The sequence below is a fragment of the Terrapene carolina genome, unplaced genomic scaffold (genome assembly GCF_002925995.2).
Source record: "Terrapene carolina triunguis isolate 2854851 unplaced genomic scaffold, T_m_triunguis-2.0 Scaffold62, whole genome shotgun sequence".
Lineage (NCBI taxonomy): Eukaryota > Metazoa > Chordata > Testudines > Emydidae > Terrapene > Terrapene triunguis.
In genome coordinates this window covers 30,328,595-30,348,581 of record NW_020664413.1, presented here as the reverse complement: position 1 = coordinate 30,348,581, position 19,987 = coordinate 30,328,595, and the positions used below count along the sequence as shown (strand labels likewise).

At 39.3% G+C, this 19,987-nt stretch overlaps 1 protein-coding gene across 1 annotated transcript in view; it reads left to right on the top strand.

Annotated features, from left to right (window-relative positions):
• CD302 (CD302 molecule) overlaps window positions 1-18,460 on the top strand; it is a 35,101-nt gene extending 16,641 nt beyond the window's left edge. Inside the window, exons 2-6 of the mRNA XM_024219362.2 lie at window positions 2,462-2,575; window positions 4,988-5,110; window positions 7,062-7,235; window positions 13,203-13,229; window positions 16,891-18,460. Of these exons, the coding sequence (XP_024075130.1) occupies window positions 2,462-2,575; window positions 4,988-5,110; window positions 7,062-7,235; window positions 13,203-13,229; window positions 16,891-17,084 (632 nt within the window). The 3' untranslated portion in view covers window positions 17,085-18,460. The remainder of the gene's footprint in view (window positions 1-2,461; window positions 2,576-4,987; window positions 5,111-7,061; window positions 7,236-13,202; window positions 13,230-16,890) is intronic.
• The last annotated feature ends 1,527 nt before the right edge of the window (window positions 18,461-19,987 follow it).

Here is a 19,987-nt window from a genome sequence, read left to right as displayed (position 1 = left end):
TTTGTTGCCTTTCTTTGTACTTTTTCAAATTCTAATCTTTCTTGAGATAGGGTGACCAGAACTGCACACAGCATTCTAAGTGTGGGCATATCATGGATATATAGTTCCACTATATTTCCTGTTTTATTATCTATTCCTTTCTTAATGATTCCTAACACTGTTGGCTTTTTTGACTGCCACTGCATATTGAGCAGATGTTGCAATGATTTTTTTCCAATGTGCATTATTTTGCACTTATCAGTATTGAATTTAATCTACCAAAACGTCCCCTAGTTTTTTGAGATCCCTTTGTAACTCTTCTCAGTCAGCTTTGGACTTAAATATCTTGAGTAATTTTGTATTGTCTGCAAACTTTACCACCTCACTGTTCACTCCCCTGCCCAGATAATTTATGAGTATGTTGAACAGCACAGATCCCAATACAAATCCTTTGGGGACCCTGCTATTTACCAATTTATCAATTGTGAAAACTGACCATTTACTTTGTTTCCTATCTTTTAACCAGTTACAGATCAAGCAAGGACCTTGTCTCCTACCCCATAACTGCTTAGTTTGCTTAAGAGCCTTTGGTGAGGGACCTTGTCAAAGACTTTCTGAAAGTCCAAGTACACTATATCCTCTGGATCACCCTTGTCCACATGCTTGTGAAATCCCTTAAAGAATTCTAATAGATTGGTGAGGGATCACTTCTCTTTACAAAAGTTATGCTGACTCTTCCCCAACATATTCTGTTGATCTAGGTGTCTGATAATTTTGTTCTTTACTGTATTTTCAGCCAATTGGCCACATGCGGGAATAAGCTCCATGTTCTAGGTCCAGCTCCTGTGAAACTCTACCTTCTGCTTTCACAAGCCTCACCATTTTGGTCAACAGTTTCATTGGAATGTTCCTGTCATAGGAGGTCATTATCATGGAGGGATAAGTGATCTCTCTGGTAGCTAAGGCCAATCCAATAGAGGACTTTGAATATGAGGATGAATCCTTGAATTGAATTTCCTGTTCAATGCAGAGAGCAGAGTGCTTGGGTAATATGTTCCTGGTGGTCTGTGTTGCTAGGTAGACAGACCAAAATAGGTTCATAGAAGGTAATAAACAGGAATGCTGGCTTTGATTCTTTAGAGTCACACATCTTTTTGTAACTACTAAAGGGACATGATTAAGTTAGATGGGTTTGGGAACACTAGTGAGAGGAGGCACAGACCAGAGGAAGAAACTACTTTCAGAATGAAAATATATTGTTTTGGTTAGTTGACAAGTCTGTCTTTTCTTTTCTCCTTCCTGCTCATTGAGCCTTCAAGTAGCAGTTATATAGTGTGTCCCCAACTACATATTTTCTTACTGAATTTATTTCTCTTTTCCTGCACTCTTATGGAAAATAACTGGTCAGCTGAAATGCTATAAGAGAGGTAGAGGGCAAGAGTGGGTAGTAAAAGAGCATATAGTCCAAAAACAAAAGCGTTGACAAAAAACAGAGTCACTACAACTTTGTGCTGCATAGACAGAGGGATCACTGAGCTGGGAGGTGACAGTTGTTCTCTGTTTGGTACTGATGAAATCACTCCCAGATTACTCTGAGTTTTAGGTACCTCAGTACCTGAAAGAAGACGATAAGGTAGAGGAAATTCTGGAAAAAGCAATAAAAATAGCTAAAAAGATGAAGGAATTGACTTGTGATGAAAGAGTAAATTAATACATACAACTTGTTCAGATGAGTAAAAAGGCAAATATTATGCTACCACCCAGTATTCAAAGGGTGTAAACATGAGTGAGCAAGATTAATTGTTTAGAGTGGTCCACGGTTATCTAGTTCAGAGTAATGGGATAAATAAATATCATGGTGATGGGCTCTTTATAAATACCTAGAAAAAAGCAAAGGACAAATTACACTGAATATAAGGGAAATCTCCTAACTGTTAGTGTTTTATTTGTATTACTGTAACACCTGGGAGCCCTAATTATGGACCAGGACCCCGTTGTGCTGGTGTTGTGCAAACAGAACAAAAAGACAGCCCTTAGCAGTGATATCTATGAGATGTGTCGAGACTATCCCAAGGGAATGGTGGAAGACCTTTCTTCTACTGGAGACCTTAAAAATTATATTGGCCAAATTACTGGAGAATAAACTCTAAAAAGCAGAATACTAGCTAGAGAATGAGTAGGTGATCTAATGAGTCTTTTGTGTCTCTGATTTCTCTGCTATATCACACATCCTCATGTCCTGTATTTGTTCTTCATCTGACCTGCTAAATTAGATTCTTAAGAATATTGTATTTATTTTTACTCCAGATATTTATTAATATTTAATTGTTTTCATGCTCCATCAGAGATGCATACAATCCAGAAAGATAAACTGTATTATTTTTCTTTTCATCTAAATCGCCATTTGAAACAATTTCTTCATAACAACAACCATACTACTATTTAGTGTTTAGAATAATGATGTTTGTTCTTCTCTGTGTAGAATGCCCTTCCTCTGCTTGGATTCCATTTAGAAGTAGCTGCTATATTTTTCTTCAAGGCACATTCGATGAATTGGACAGTATTGATGATGCCAGAAATCGCTGTAAAGGCAATGGTACTGTAATCCATCTCTTTTATTTCTGATGCATTATTAAGAGATATGTACTGTGGTTGCATTTAATGAATAACTGTATTATTTTAGGACATTATTGTTATTAAACAAGCTAAAATAATAAAGGTAATTAAACATCATTTTGGAGAACCCCAGGGGATCAGGAAAGAAATTTCCCCCTTGTATGGCAGAACGTTGCACATTTGGCTAAATGCATTTTTTTCTCTTTCTTTGAAGCACCAAGTACTAGTTACTGGTCTGGTCTGATCCAATACAGCCAATCCTGTGTTTTTGGTGATTTCAGCTGATTTCAGCAGAGTTTTTACTGTCACCCAGGACTTTCTCAATAGTCAAAGTATGGTAGTAGAGCAACTACTTTTTTAATACTTCACCTCAATGGATGAGCTTCCAAATGTTCTTCAAGTTGTACTGGTGTTTATCTGAGAATGGAGACTGCAGTGGCAGTCAGATACTCTGGAAACACTTCCATATCCTTGTTAGACAAGAGATTACCACAATTTTTGCTGTGTTAAGCATATATGGTATCTCACCCTGGACCCGAGTCCTTGCCTCAGTATTCTCTGTAAAGTCTGGAAGTGACTATCATTCTCTCATTTTTCATTACTGCTTTTCCCTTACAGTAAAAAATCATAGGCGTAGATTTAAAATTTCAGTCTAGATCCTTCTTTTAGCCATGCTGGGATGCATGGCAGAGGAGGTGCAAGGAGTCGTCCTTAATCCCCTGCCCCGCCCCATCCCAGCCCCCATTCACAGCTAGGCAAATTCATGGTACTGCTCTTGGGACCGGAAGACCAGCAGAGTCTAATGAAGACACAGGTGTTGTTCGATTCCTCTCTGGGGAGGGAAAGAGAAACCATTACCCTGCCAGCTAAGCCGAGCTCATGCTGCACTCTGTAACATGTTGTAGTGGGCTTTCCTCTGCAGCATTCCCAGAAGCATTGTGCCTGCCTCATGTATTGTTGCCAGAACAGTGCATGTCCCCATCCTCTCCTTGCCACAGGGCGAGGACTTAAAGCCACAGACCAATAATAGTTCCTTCCTCTAGAATACCATCATTTTCTTTCAGTGGTAGTGAAAGTAAAAAAATATAAACTGAACTGACATCTCCACCATTGTAACCTGGAATATATGGTTAAAGAGACTGTCCATAATTGCTTGCATATTATATCACTTATTCCGTAGGGACATCGTTTATTGTTTGTTTGTTTTAAATGGAAGATTACTTTGGTTTTCTTGCCATTTTTGGTTCAGTCATATACTTGCTAATGGGAATGGGAAAATTCCCAGTGGCTTCAAATGGAACATGATTAAGGTTACAATTTTGTCATGGATATTTTTAGTAAAACTCATGGACAGGTCACAGGCAACAACCAAAAATTCACAGAAGCCATGACTTGTTCCTGACTTTTACTAAAAACATCCCTGACAAAATGGGGAGGGAGGAAGGTCCATCACCCTTCCCCACTGAATGCAGCAGCTGGGAGCTGTAGCCCCCCCACTCCTGCCCCATGCCTGGAAGGCACCCCTGACCATGGGGCTAGGAGCTGAGGGGGCCCCCCAATGCTGCAGCTGAGAGCTCTGGGAGGTCCCCCGCTGCCGTGGCAGCTGGGCTTCTGCGGGGCCCCAATGTCACGGAGGTCATGGAAAATCACAGAATCCAGGACCTCAGTGACATTCTGGTAGCCTTAAATATGATCAGCTATTCAACATTTTTTTTTAACATTCAATTTACTATTCTGCATTTTATTTTATATTAAGTCTTATTTTACAATGGAAAAATCAGCTGAGCACTGACAAGGAATTTCTGAAGCAGAATGCAGTTCCAACTTTTAGCTATTTCAGAGTAGTGTTTATGTATTAAACCAAAAGGTTTGGGCTTATTTATGTGTATGTGAAGATCTTTCCCATAGCTCACTATTATTTTAAAGAGATTTGTATTGCAAACAGCATGTAAATGATATGATGATATTGTAAGTAACAAAAGAGCTTAAATTTTTTGTTTCTTTTGAATGATCCACTGGTAGTCGGTATTCAAATTGAGTACAAAATCTGAGACACATCAAGGGAAAAAGAGACTATAAATCAACTCTTTGATCTAATTAAATTATCTAAATTGTTTAGATTTTTTTTCAGATTACACATTTAAATGTACCTGTGTGTTTGCTAACATCTTAAATGGCATTTATATGACACTATGTGAATGCATTGTATATCGTGTCAGTCTGTCATTGCACTGCTGAGATGTGGTTAATGTATGTACACAATTGATTGGTTACTGGGTTGGTCAGTATGTTAAGATGCTTTTAATATAGTATTTATAGTTGTTTCACTTCTGTTGCATGAAATGTGCTTTCAAACTTAGATTTATAGGGGGATTTTTTTTTTCAAATACAGCTTCTGGAGCAGACATTATTAGTATAAAAAATAAAGAGGAGAATACCTTTATACAAGAAACATTCAAAAATCACTGGCAAGGCCCTGATTATATTTCATTGGGCATGTTCTTTGACACAGATGGTAAGTGAGAACTACCTTGTTGATATCTTAATACTTTGTCTCTATTAACTGCAGAAAATGCAGGTCTTTGTGGTGGAATTATTAAATTATACGACAGTCTCAGTTCAGTTCTTATTGAAAAGGTGTCCACATCCAAAAAAAAACAATTGCCATGCTAATCAGAACTGTTGTTGGCAATATCTGGGATTGAATGAGAACAGACACGTAACTAATCTCTCAGCCCTAGATAGTTCCTCCAAATCAAGGTTGAGACATGTCAGTAGAGGACTACATGGAAGCTTGTATTGCTGCTATCTGTGCTATACCTGTGTAGAAGATAACTATAGGATTATCTCCAGATCTCTCAATCTGACAATTTTGACAAGCCCAATATTCATTTTCACAGATGATGGTTACAAGCATCTTTATGTGGTGTTTGCGTAGTTATAGAAACACTCTTGCTTGCTTTTCTCCATTCATATCAATAGCTAAAAAAACTGTAAATAAAATTTGTCCTTTTGTATATACGTACTAACTTCAGATACACTATGTAAATCTGGAGTAACAACATTGAAATTAATGGATTATTTTGACTTTACAGATCTGAGAACCGAATTTAGTCCAGAGAGGGGAACATGATTTTGCTAGAGATCTTGAATCATAGAATTGTAGGACTGGAGGGGACCTCAAGTGCTCATCTAGTGCAGTCCCCTGCACTCACGGCAGGACTAAGCATTATCTAGACCATCCCTAACAGATATTTGTCTAACCTTCTCTTAAAAATCTCCAATGATAGAGATTCTACAACCTCCCTAGACAATTTATTCCAGATCTTAACCACCCAACCATTAGGAAGTTTTTCCTAATGTTGCTGGATTTATTATTCCCATTATACAGATGGGAAATTGAATAACAGGGAGAAAATGTGACTTGCCCCCAATGTCACGCATTAAGTCTGGCAGGGAATGTAACCCACATGCCAGAGCCAAAGTTTGGCACCTTAATCATGAGACCAACCTTCCTCCTCTGGACTTCCTAATACCAGGATTCTCACTGTGTCCCTGCAGGGAAAATATTCATTTTTGTCAGGATTCTTTTTATCTCCCCCTTTGCTGCGCTTATTTTCTTTGGTGGAAGCTTCCATGAAGATACTACAAACCTCAAAACTCTCTCTGGGCTGGGACACAGGTGTGTGACTTCTGTTCATGATAAAATCTACAGGTTCCATGCTGTGGATTATCAAGTCCATTTCCTACATCAAGGAGAGTTTGACATTATTAGTTATTTAGATTAATGATCATTCTGATGTGCCTAGTCCTAAAGGATCATTCTACTGGTTTTAGGAGTTTTGTAAGTTACCAGCAGGCTGAGGACAGGCTAAAGACTGAGCTTGTGATCTGGAGAATAGTGTATATTAAAGAGCTCCTGGTCTTGGCATAAAATCCTTCCCATGCTCACAAAGGGGAAAACAGGAAAAGCTTCAAAGCTAATATGTAAGCAGCAGTGTAAGCAATTTGTGTAGAAATTATAATCTTACTATGGCATGCAAAAGGATGGAAGCCCAGCCACATGGCTAACATGACTGAATATGCATCATGAACACAAAAGGAATGGTCTTTAGGAAAGAGAGATGTTTGAACCCAAACTGGCAACCACATATGATATCGTCCAAGAGCAATGAGTATATTCTTTATGAGAAAGGAGTAGTAACAAGTGTCCTGAAACATGGTGATCTGGCCCAAATGTCAGCCTGGTGTATGTTGGCAGAATTTCTCTTGTCCAAGAAGCTCTTGAGAGCATCTCTCACTGCACTGGATTTGATGCATGTTGCCAGGATGCAGCCTGTACAAAGTACCAAGAAATAACTTCAAAATGTTCAGTTTTCTTTTAAATTCAATTATTTCGTTTGATTTGTAAGTGTGAAAAACTGTTTTTGCATGAATGACATAATGTATAATTCCTTCCATCACAGATAATGCTTTTAAATGGTTTGACAAGTCGGAAATGAAATTTACCAATTGGATTGAAGAGGAGAGCAATGAGGAACTCCTGAACACATGTGCTTCTATGTACACTAAGTCTGGGGAATGGAAAAAAATCAGTTGTGAAGATCTTCCTCTGACAGGGACCCTTTGTAAAACAGCCTGTAAGTACAATGTGGGTCTACATCACATGACTCTCTCCTTTTTTCTTTGTACATACATACACACACACACACACACACACTTTAAATTTTTGATTATGACAAAGTTACAATAAAACGTTAAGTTACTACACTGTACATTACTTGTTCAGGATCAGGTTAATATTCAAAGAACGTGGCATTTTGGCTTGCTAGCTTGGGAGCCCTCCTCCTCTGAGTACGCTAGAAAAGATGACCAAATTTCTAAATACCTGTCCTCTTTTTGGCACTTCTCTTTTGTACATACTTGATGTGAAGGGGTCATATTTTTCCAGTAGTGTGCAATACAGAGTCTAGCTGCTAACAATAGAAAATAAATAATTTGTCCTTTGTTTAAAATGCAGATCCTCTACAGGAGCATTCAGTAAGCATGTCAGGGGATCTCCAGGAAGCTGGCATTTCTTTAAATTCCTCCCAAAATCATATCATTCCTAGACACAACCACTACATGTGCAAGTATGTTCCACTTTCCCAAAACAGCCCCTCCCACAGAAAACCCCTCTAATAGCATCTCTCTAACAGATGGATCTTACCTGGAGTCAAATGCCATCTATACAATCATTTATACAAATTTTCTTTATGAGCTACCCAAATTAAAGATGTATATCCCCTTTCCCATGTATACATCCAGATTGATTTCTTTGTCCAAATCCTTCTCCTGTCTTTTCATCTGGGTTGTTTTCTTATCTACATCTTTTTCCATCAAAATTGTATATATCTTAGAAATTAAACCTTTTGTTCCAGCTTCCTCGTGGGTCAGCTCCTCAACTGTGGTTGAGGAGCTCTAACTAGAGCTGCCTTGTATCCAGATTTAACAATACAATGTTTGACTTGTAAATACTGAAAATATGGGATTGTTATATTATTTTCTATATTGCATACCGTTTATATGGTTTTAAATCAGGACTCAGGAACAGATGTCTGAATTCAATAATCTCCGTTTTTATCCACAATTAATAGACACTTTGGTATTTCTTTGGGATAAATTCCTGATTGATAATGGAAATAGCTGAGAGAGAGAGCCTTGGCAACAAGAATTTAGAAAATTTGTCCAAAACCGCTATTGTGGTCTGGAAGAATGGGTGACTTTTTATTTTTGGTGATTTAAATTTCTTTCTGACTCAGCAACTACTATGAATAGCTGTATTTGGGCTCCATTCTTGTTTGAGTTTTATGCCCTGTTTGGGTGTTTATTGTTAATCTAGTTGATCACGTCTTTTAACTGTAATGTATAACAATAACATGCCAAATTAGGGAAGCTAGTCCATCCAGAACTTTTTGAAATCACCCTTTGTCTTTTATGTTTCCTTGTGCATTTTAATAAAATATCCTGCCATGTTTCTAATGTCATGTCAGGGATGCACTGAAACAAAAATAACAAGTTTTGAAGGACATTTATTTTTATCGAGGCTATCCTGAGTAGACAAGAAATTTTGTTTGTTCCATTCCTCCAAGTGTTTTATTATATTATTCCAGACTGGAGGGTAATTTCACTTAAAGAGATTTTTTATGTTTCTCCACAATATTTACACCTACACATTTTAAAGATTCCTTTACCCATTTAAATTTATGTAGCTCACCACAGTTTGTTTTGAGCTTTTGGGAATATTAATTCATAAAATTTCAGATTTATTGTAGTTTATTTTGAAGCCTGATACCTGCCTAAGGGCAGGTCTTCACTACGGGGGGGGTCGATTTAAGATACGCAAATTCAGCTACGCGAATAGCGTAGCTGAATTCGACGTATCGCAGCCGACTTACCCGCTGTAGGGACGGTGGCAAAATCGACCTCTGCGGCTTCCTGTCAACGGCGCTTATTCCCACCTTCGCTGGTGGAGTAAGAGCGTCGATTCGGGGATCGATTGTCGCGTCCCAACGGGACACGATAAATCAATCCCCGAGAGGTCGATTTCTACCTGCCGATTCAGGCGGGTAGTGTAGACCTAGCCTAAGTTCCAAAGTCAATTGTTATATAACTTTTAACAAGGCTTCTGACTCCTGCAAATATAACAGGACATTGTCCACGTGCAGAGCTATTTTGTGTTCTAATCCAGAAGATGTTTTGATGCCCTTTACCCAGGGGCTACTTCTTACCTTTATTGCAGGGCTCTCAAACTCAATTTACCTTAGGGCCAGTGCCAGTCCTCAAATCCTCCCAGCAGGCCAATAATGTCACTGAAGATGGTGTTCAGAAAAGAAAACGTTTATATTGTATTTTTTATTTCAAATTTCTTAGAAATAATAAAACTGTCATACAACTTTATACAATTCTTCGCCTGCCAGAGAGTTTTTAATGTTTGCCAGACACCTGGCAACGCTTCAGTTCTGTCAGTTTTTTTATGTTTGGCCTCGGTGACTGAGCAGTTGAAACCTTCAGGATTGCAGCAAGGTGTGCATCAGATAGTTGTGTTTGGTATTTTGACTTGTTTATATTCATTGTGGAAAAAATTAATATAAACATATAAACGCTGCCTCCATGGCTGACTCTGCCCAGCAACTAATGATACTGCCTCCATGGCTGACTCTGCCCGGTGACTAGTGATGGTATCTCTGTCTCCCCCAGCCAATGGGAGCTGTGGGGGGGGCGGCGCCTACAGCAGACATTGCCGGCATCGTGGCTGCATGTGTCTCTCCTCCGTGGGCCGCAGTTCTCAGGCCGCAGATGGCCCGCAGGCCGGGACTTTGAGACCCCTGCTTTATTGCAAATGGCTCCATTGCCAAAGAAAACAACAGCGGGGATAACAGGCAGTCCTGACTCATACCCCTTAACAAATTAAAAGGAGGGGATTGATGACCATTAACCAAAGCAGATGCTCGAGGATGAGTATATCGTGCCGACATGCCTCTATAACACTGATTTCCAAAATCTGTCTGAGGTGCTCCCGTTCCAGACAGTCGAAGGCTTTCTCAACATCCAAAGAAAGTAGCAAACGGGAAGAATTGCTATAATTAACATTATAGTTCAATTCAGAGTTCTGATATTATCAGATATTCCTTTGAACAACAAATCCAGACTGGTCTAGCGGAACATATTTGGGCAAGATGGCACTCAGGGTATGACTGCACAGCAATTAAACACCCATGGCTGGCCTGGGTCGGCTGTCTTGGGCTCTCAGGACTTGGGCTGCGGGGCTATAAAATTGCTGTGTAGATGTTCGGGCATGGGTGGAGCCCAAGCTCTGGGACTCCCAACCCCCTCTTCCTCCCCCCCCCCAAAAAAGTATACATAGCGGTCTTGGGCTTCAGGGCTAAAGCCCCATGAGCCCAAATCAGCTCACCCGGGCCAGCTGCAGACATACCCATTATCTGTTTGCTAACACCTTTGCATAAATTTTAGCATCCACATTAATTAAATAAATAGGTGTTATGATGCACAATTGGTAAGATCTTTTCCTTCTTTAGGAATTGCTACAATTGTTGTGTCTTTCCACAAATCAGGAATCTCATTCCCCTGCAATATATCATACTTTATTTGCCGATTTTAATATGTCATGGAAAATATCATCCAGTGTGACCTGTAGATTTCTTCCTTCAGTCTCCTCTGGAATACTCTTAATCCTTGCTTTGTTCCTGTGTTCTGTATTTTCCATGTCCTCCATCTTTAATTCTGTTTTTTCTTTTCTTCTTTTCCCCCCCTCAATTATTTGAATTCTTTCATTTAGATTAGTAATGCTGTCCAAGTGCTTGATTAATCCTGTTTCCACATCTTATATTTTCCCATTCATATCATTAACTTCATTTTTTATTTCTTTATTGTAAGCCTGGAACTCTTCCCTCATCTCCATATTCATCTTTTTTTGTTTTTAACAGCAGGTCCTTCAGGTCAGATAGTGACTGGTCTTTCTCCACTTGCCTTCATAATTTGCTGGAGAGGAAGTTACTCTCTTTAGTAGCCATGTCTTTGTTTTGGAGGAACAGATCTTTATATTGGAAGAACTTTCCTTTCACAGACATCTAGATCTTATTGTCTTTCCTTGTTGCTAGTTGCTTCTTTCTAAAGATGGCTCTTGCCACACTTCTATTTGTCTGATCTTTTCAGAATGGCCTCTGCCACACTTCCTTTCCCAGCCACAATAGTACAAGTTATTTTGATTTTTTTTAAATTTTGCTGCACTCACCCCTGTCTCTTTACAGGGTAATGAGGGTCCAGTTCAGTATCTCTGGGCTTGCAGAGTCATTTTTCGTATGTTCTGCACGCTGATGGCACTGGATTCAGTTGCTCAATTTTTCTCCCACCAAGGCTGCTCTGTGGGACTGGGATCTGCCAGCTCTCTTCACCCTTTTTTTTTTCTCCTCCTGCTTTTCAAAGAAAGCTCCACTGATAGTTACTCAAATTTAAGGCATGGATCTGTGGGTTCAGGGTTCTTTTTATCTTTTTATATCACTTTCATTTATTCCCCCACTGCCATTTATTGCAGAGAGCTGTATTAAGGCACTATCTTGTTTGCTGCCTTAGCCACACCCCCATAACTATATTTTTAATAATTTTGTTTCACTATGTGTTTGGTCTTTAACAATTAATAGACTAGATTTCACAATATGCTTAAAGATAGACTTTAATGGTGCTATAATTTAAACAGTTCTTCAAGAAACCCTATTCCTCTCTCTCCTTTGGGCTGGTTCTGGGTTTTTTTCCAGTACTCTGCTTTGGCCAAGGCCTGATTTACAATAAAAAATTAGTTCAGTTTAGTTACATTGGTTAGGGGTGTGGAAAAATCCATGCCCCAGAGAGGCGTAGTTAAGCCAACCTACATCCCTGTATAGACAGTGCTAGGTGGACAGAAGAATTCTTCCATTGACCTAGCTACCACCCCTTGGGGAGGTGCATTACCTATGCCAACAGGAGAATCTCTCCCATCAGTGTAGACAGTGTCAGTACATCAGTACAGCTGTAGCATTTTAAGTGGAGACAAGCCACAAGTCTTGTGGACTATAAAAGCTATTGTTTTTCTGATTTACTGATAATTATCTGAATTATTGATCCCTTGAATAGCTTGCAGAGAGAATTTATCTAAAGTTCTAGAGGAGTTAATCACATGACTGTGCATATAATTTCAGTCTAAGGGAAGCCACAGAGAAGGAGTGTTCATGCTTATGTTAGAGATCTCTCTGTAGCCTTGCCCTACCACTACTGTCAGGATGTCTGTTTGTGGGTGATCCTTTTTTGTATAGTAGTTCAGTTTTCTAGAAGACAACACAATATATCTAAAAACATGAGTTTGCTGTGTTACTGTCTCAAAATCCTTATTGAAGAACCATATATTAACAGGAATTACAATAGCCTCTAATCCACTACAATGATGATACATTGTGCTGCGGTTAGTTTTAGAAACATAAGTTATGTGGATGTGGAACCATGTAGATGCATCGGTGTGTTGGGGGGGAGGGGGAGTTCAGTGTTGACACTTGGCAGCTATGTTTGTTGCAACCAAGTCAGATGAGCATGTCACAACCTGGTTATAAAAACAAAGTTGTACTTGCAGGATCCTAGTCCTCTTCTCTTACTAGTGCAAATTAGGAGTAACTGTTGAAGGCAAGGCACTTCTCTCATTCATCAGGGTAAGAATAAGGCCCGTAGTGTAGACGGGAGCCAAAGTGACTTGACTGAGGACATAGAGGAGCCAGTCGTAGAAGTGATATTAGAGTCTGGCTCCTAGTTTCACACTTAAATGACACCTCCCCTCATCCACACTTATGTTACCTTATTCTGCATTTTCTGTTAACTTCATGGACATCTGCATGAGTGGTGGGACCATCTTTTTTTTATTAATACAGTTACGTAAACTTTTTCCTGTGAGAATGCATTCTTCCCTCAATTGCTTACACATCAAAAACTGTGATGAAAATTAACTTTCTTTGAAAATAGTAGTTTATTCCATACAAACATGAAACAAGCTAAACACCTAATTTTAAATCTTTTTTTTCTTGTAGTTGCATATGAAAAGAAGTACTTACCAGGTGAGTGTTTGCATACCTTTGCTTGAAGTTTACAAGCATTTTATGGATGTTATTCACTGCCCCGCTCACTTGCTTCCCAACTCCCACCTCCAAAAAAGGAGACACTGTATTTCTGCTGGTTATAGAACTACACATCTTGATTTATTTGTCTATTACCTTATTTTGGGTGACGTGCATACATATTATGTCAGCTGATATTCTGTTGCTATAATATTAGATTAAGCTTTCACAAGGAAGGGAAAGAGCTTTATTACCTATATTAGAACTTCAAAAGGCAAGAGGTTAGTAAAATTCCCACTGCTAGTAGAGAGGTAGGTCAGGGTTGCACAGATTATGACATTTTTTAGCTTGCTTTGGATGGTTAGTCATGTTTATCTCTTAGATGTAAAATAGATAAAGGAATAAACCGATATTGGATTACCATATGTCTGGGTTTTCCTGGATACAACCTCTTTTTTTAAAATTCTTTTTCAAATAAGAGGCAGTGTCTGGGATTTTTGCGGGCAGACATTGCAGCTCAGAAAGAGCTGTCTCCACGCCGATTGGTCTCTTCCCTGCAGCCACAGTTGTCAGATCCCACCCAGCTAGGCCCCAGCGCCCATCCCTGGGGAGGGGGAGAGGCCCCAAGGCAGGTGCTGATTGACAGCTGCCTCTATCCTGGGCCTGCATCAGCACGCTGAGAGGGAGCGACGCTGCCCCCTACCTTGAGAGTGAGGCTGCAGATATCCCCTCCAGCTTCCCCCAGGTACCCTTCCAAGTAAACATACCCCTCCAGCATCCTCCCAAATACCTCCTCCAGCTCCTCCTCCCCCCACCTTCAACAGTGTCCTCTTTTTTGGGGAACCTGAAATATGGTAACCCTACACTGATAGGAATTCCCTTTTTCTTTATCAAACCTGCAGCTGTTATGACTAACCCCTAAAGAGTTTGTTCAAAGTAACAAGTGGAGCCTTATCCATCTCCCTTCCTAGACACAACTCTCATCCTGGCCTCTGCCTAGTTTCTACCTACCTCCTCCATTTGCTAAATCATCTGAGAATTCAGAATGTACTAAAATTATTCAACCTAAAACATAAGGATGGTCTTCAGACCAGAGGATGAGGGAAGCAGATCTCTAGGGTTGTTGGCTGTACGTGTTCACGGATAACTAAGGTGCTTTTCAGGCCCCACCTGCACTTCAAAATGGATTGTGTTTGGAAACTGCTTTTAAACTCTGTCATAAAAATGACTTCAGCTGACATGGTTGTGTCATCACTATGAATAGGCCCCAATAGGTTAACATTTTAAAAAGAAACACTTCAAAATTATACCTTCATCCATGTGTGGCACAAATAGGTGTGAGCTGAAACCATTTTTGTAACAGGAAGCATTTTTAAAAACCCAACATGGCATCCTGTGGACTTACACAAGCCTTAAATTAAGGGGTCAGGAACAAATGTCCCTTGCTGGAGCTAGCCCTACTACTTGTAAGAGTAACTAGTATGTAACTTAACTAGTCATAAAGATACATATTCAGAACTGGTTTATAAATATCTGTTACTTTGCTTGACCAGTTCCATATAGGGCGACCAGATGTCCCAATATTCAGCTGTTTGTCCCGCATCCCGATGGATGTATTGTCGGGACCCCATTTGTCCCGATATTTGGCCTCGGTGGCGCTCCGGCTTTTTTTTTTTTTTTTGCTTCGGCGGTGTCCTGCCCCCCCATGTGTCCCAATATTTAGTTTTTGTCATCTGGTCACCCTAATTCCATAACTTCAATTATTTTACCATTTTAGCAGAGTTAGATTTTCAGTAGTGCAATACAAGAGAGGGCATCCCTATCTGAGCTCATAGTAACCTCTTCAAGTCAGGAATCAGCATTACTTTTATCACATAATCCCCAGGACACTGAGTTCATTTTGTTTAAAAGAAATTTTCAGTTTTCTTTATAGTCATCTCAGTGAAATATTTGCTAATTGGATCGATATTGAGTTAGGAGGCCTGTAAAACAATTAAAGAAAATGGAGAAAGTGACTGCCTTAGAAGATAAATTGCCTCATGTCTATGTAAGTTTTCTTGTCTGCCAAATGTTAACCCACTCTTACCTGGTGGCAGTTAATGTCCCATTTTAACAAAATAGCATAAGGTTCATATTAGTTAATCAAAACTAGAAATGTAATGTTCTTAATAGGAATTAACATTTTTTAAATAAGCTACTTTTTCTCCCTTTAAATCTGAATAGCTTATCACTTTATACAGAACAGAAATCCTCTGTTATCAGTGGAGGTTTTGAACTAAATGGTTAACATAAGCTTGAATGGAGTATTTCTGAAGCATCTGGATTGATTCAGAATATTTTCCTCTGAAACCAATAGAACCTTCCTATTGAATGAGTAGTTTTGCTCAAAAATGTCTGGGTCACTGCTCATTTCAATTGAACCAAACCATGGCTGTAATCAGATACAAACAACTTTCTGAACTAGTTTAAATTTTCAATAATCAAAGGCACTAGTTTTTCCTGAGCCCAAAGGATGGAAGTCACCCCCACTTCCTCAGCTGCAAGTTCTAATAATCAGGCTTTGTGTAGCTATTTCTGTGGGGAATGGAATTCACATGGGTGGGTTTAGGCAGTAGTTCTTTTGTCGCTGGACATGATCACTGCCATATCCTCTCCTTACACCTTTGTAAATCTGGAGTAGCTTCCATTGACCTGGGTGGAGTTACTCTTGATTTACACTGAGGTGAGGGCTTAATATGGATCTGTGTAATCATGAGTCTAAATTCCCCTTATCAGCTGGCCTATTCAGAGCTTGTGTGGATACTCCTTCCATGGCAGGCTCTTGGAGCCACTTAAACCCTGAGTAGGCAATAAGGGGAATGAAAAGAAAGAATGATCACCTTTAGGCATGCAACAGCTCCATATTTTCTTGTATTTTCACAGTATTTGTGACACTTAAGGGTAAGTTCTATTCTCATTCCTTGACTACTGCAGATTCTTTCTGTTTGTCAAGAAAGGCATAGGATCAGTGGGTGCTAGTTTAATTTTTTTTTAACCCCACATTGTATATGAGGAGCAGGTTTTCCTACAATGAGCACTAAGCAGTACATTCTAAATTGAATTCCCTGACACCTGTAAATGTACAATTTCCGCAAGTAATTTCCCCCTGAGAGATCAGAAAAATACCACAAACTGAATGCTAACTTGTTCTTCCATTATGTTTGCTCCACTCTTGGGATTAAATTAATCCCTTGGAAAAAGGCACAGCTATAAAATACTTCTGCCAAAATGAAGTTAATTCATTATTTTAGTGATGTGTAAAGTGCGAGGCCTAGAGTAGTTCATCCCTTTTTAACTTCAGAATAAATATTTATTTGGTTAAAGAATTCTGGAAAAGGAAGAGTAGAAACTGGGATTTGAAAAGAAGTCCCAACAGTTGGAATTTTTCTAAGCAATTAAATGACAAAAAAAGTCAACTATGAAGACAGACTAGATTACAGGAAAGGAAGAGCTAATGGTTTAAGATGTTTGCCAAATAATCCCAAGGTTTCCATGTGCTGCCACTGAATGCAATTAATTATAAAATAAACTTGATAACTGTGCACTTAATGTTTATATCCCCTTTAGTATAGATGCCTTGTGTATGAATGGTCATTTACAAGACTGTCTTCTTTTGTTTCAGATAAAACTGCTTTGACTACCACCTTGGTCATAATTTTTACCATAGTTTTGACAGTTTCTGCAGCATTATTTTGGTTCCTGTACAAAAGAAATATTTCGTCTGGAGTTTTATGTATAACACACCATTCAACAGCTGAAATGCCATACAGTGATGAAACTGTTCTAATAGACGAAGAAAATGAGTATACTGCTTAAAATGTAAAATTATACAATTTTATTTAAATGCCAAAAAGTTACATCTTATCCATATTTAGGCTTCAGTCCTGTAAGCACATGCATAACTTTACTCACATAATAATGTGCTAGTTGTTAGGACACAGAGAAGACAGACTAAAAATAGTCAAAAGTATTTCCCATTGGGCTGTCAGAGTTCATATTCAAAATTCTCTCCAACTGTATTTAGTGCACCTGGAAATACCTGGAGTATGAGTTGGTCTGTCTCAGTGAAGTGTCATTCTGAAAGAGCAAGCATTTAATTAAACGTTAAGATTTCAAAAATTCTGCAGATTTCCATAACAGGTTTTAAATTCATTTGTTTCATCTGTGTTCACGACTGGTTTTCATTCCTGTGAATATTTTAGCAAATAAAAGTTTGAAACACTAGCTAATTTTAAATGAATAGTATAGAAAGAAAATTTTAATTTGTGTTTGCACTGAAACCTTAATTCAAAGAACTTCCAGTCAATGCACAGAAATGAGCCACATGATCTGCATCCAGTCAAAACAATCTGAACTTCAAACCATTCAGACTCATGAAACTGGTTTTAAAAAAAAAAATGCTATTACCCAAAATGAGTAATTTCAGACAAAACTAAGCAAATTATCTGCAAACAATTTAAAAGAGGGAGATGAAATTCCTCAAATTATTTGCCCAGTTCAAATTATGATTAGAGTCCAAATGTTCAAAAACTTTCTAATTTTGTATTTGCAGCTAATTGTAGCTGCAGGGTTAAGAGGTCAAGTCTTGGCCCCAGTTGTGCAGATCCTTAAAGATGCATGGAAATCGTTTGGCCTCTGCACAGGAACAGGGGTCTGCTTCCACTGATCAGGGTTTAGCAGCTATCATTTATAGCCATGCTTATTTGATTGCAAAATTAGCTTTCTATACCCTGCAATATGTAGTCATCCTATTTTTTTAAGGGGGAAACTAGTGGGCAAACTGTTCATCTGGCTAACCTGCAACTATTTTAATATAGAAAACAAAATTGAAAGATTGCTGTGTGCATGTGTACTCTGTTGCCACAACTTTTCTTTTCTATGCTTTAAAATGTTGCATTTTACCCAGTGAGACTGCAAAAAGACCAAAACCTTGTGAAGATTCTCAAGGGAGGTCCGCATCTCTGTGAAGCAAAGGAATTGGTATTAGAGAAGGTAGATTTGATACACACCAATTAAAAGTCGGTAAATTATGTTAATAGCATGATAAGGAACAGAATATTTATATGTATACAGTATGCTTCCTTCAGAACTTAATGGAATTAAATCTTAATTTCTTGAGCAAGTATCAGAGGGGTAGCTGTGTTAGTCTGTATCCACAAAAACAACGAGGAGTCCCGGGGCACCTTAAAGACTAACAGATTTATTTGGGCATAAGCTTTCATGGGTAAAGCTGTTAGTCTTTAAGGTTCCACCAGACTCCTCATTGTATTTCTTGAGCAGAAACTGGATTGGAACTGCAAAGAAATGGAGGCTGACCTTATTCTCTACAGATATAACATAATAGGAGCAGTAGGAAATTTAGTAGTCTTCCTTTTTTGCAGTTCCTCACCTTCTTAGGTGATATGAGCTCAGCTTCTATAGGCACTGTCATATCTCTTCCTCATCAAATCCTGTTACAAAATCTAAATGGCTCAAACATGAGAAAGCTTCATTCCTATTGCTCCAGGCAGTGCCACGTTCCCTGTGTTTTCCCCCACAATGCTGTTTTGCTGATTCTGTTTTGCTCCATTCTGCTTCTCTCCCTATTTTCATTATGCATTTGATGTTCCTATTGCGCACCAAACCTGTTGTTATGCCTCTTGCTCTTTTTTCACCTGTTGGAGATTTTCTCTGAAGGGATTTTTGCTGCTCTAACCCTTTTGTCTGCTAAAAGGTGATTAAGATACATGATGACATGTTTTAAACATTCCTCTGAGTGGCACTAGTGTGTATGTTGTCTAAGGGCTGAATAGAATGTATGTTGAGGTATTCAGCATTCATTCCTGTAGAGGGACCAGGGAAAATTCTCAAGGTGCCATTCAAATTTGCCTGAGCCTAGCCTTTAAAAGGACAGCACCTATCCCTAGTGTTAAAGATACTAATCATGAACAAGCAATGCACTAAGTCAGTGGTCCCCAACCTTTTTTGTCTGGCGGGCACCAGACGACGAGCCACGGAGGACCGTGGCGGCGGACGAGCATCTGCCGAAATGCCGCCGACAAGAAGCAACATCAATAGGCTTCGCCACCGAAATGCCACCAAAAATCGGCAGCCTCTGGATGACGCTGCTTGTCAGCGGCATTTCAGCAGATGCTCGTCCACTGGCCAGTACGTGGGCGCACTTAGACGCCTTGGCGGGCGCCATGGCGGGGACCCCTGCACTAAGTAATTGAATGGAAGCTCTTCTCTGAGTTTACAGTAGTATAAGCTACTCCTGCACTCTGGTGCAGAGTTGAGACACCGCAGATCTAAGTTTACAGTCATAGCCAAAATGATGTAGCAAAGCTAAGAGCGTTCTGGTTTATGTACAGAAGTTCTGGATCAAGTGACCCCCCTTGGCAGCATTCTCAGCTATACAGACTAGAGCAAGCAAGCAAGCACGCACTGAAGGCAGTACTCCAGGTCTGTTGATTGTCAAGTCACTAAACAAGAGAAACATTCTCATATTCCATAGACAAACAGATTAGGGGGATTGTATTAATTATTAGACTAGTTTGTCTCTAGTGAGGTTTACTTCTTAAGTTTGCATAAGTGAGCACGATTACTGCTGTCATGCCTGTGGGTATGTAGGTCTACACTTCAAACAAACAAACAAACAAACAACTTGGGTTTAGATAGCAGTGTAGACATGCCACTGAGCTTTTAATTCAAGTTAGCAGCTCAAATTCAACCCCACACTC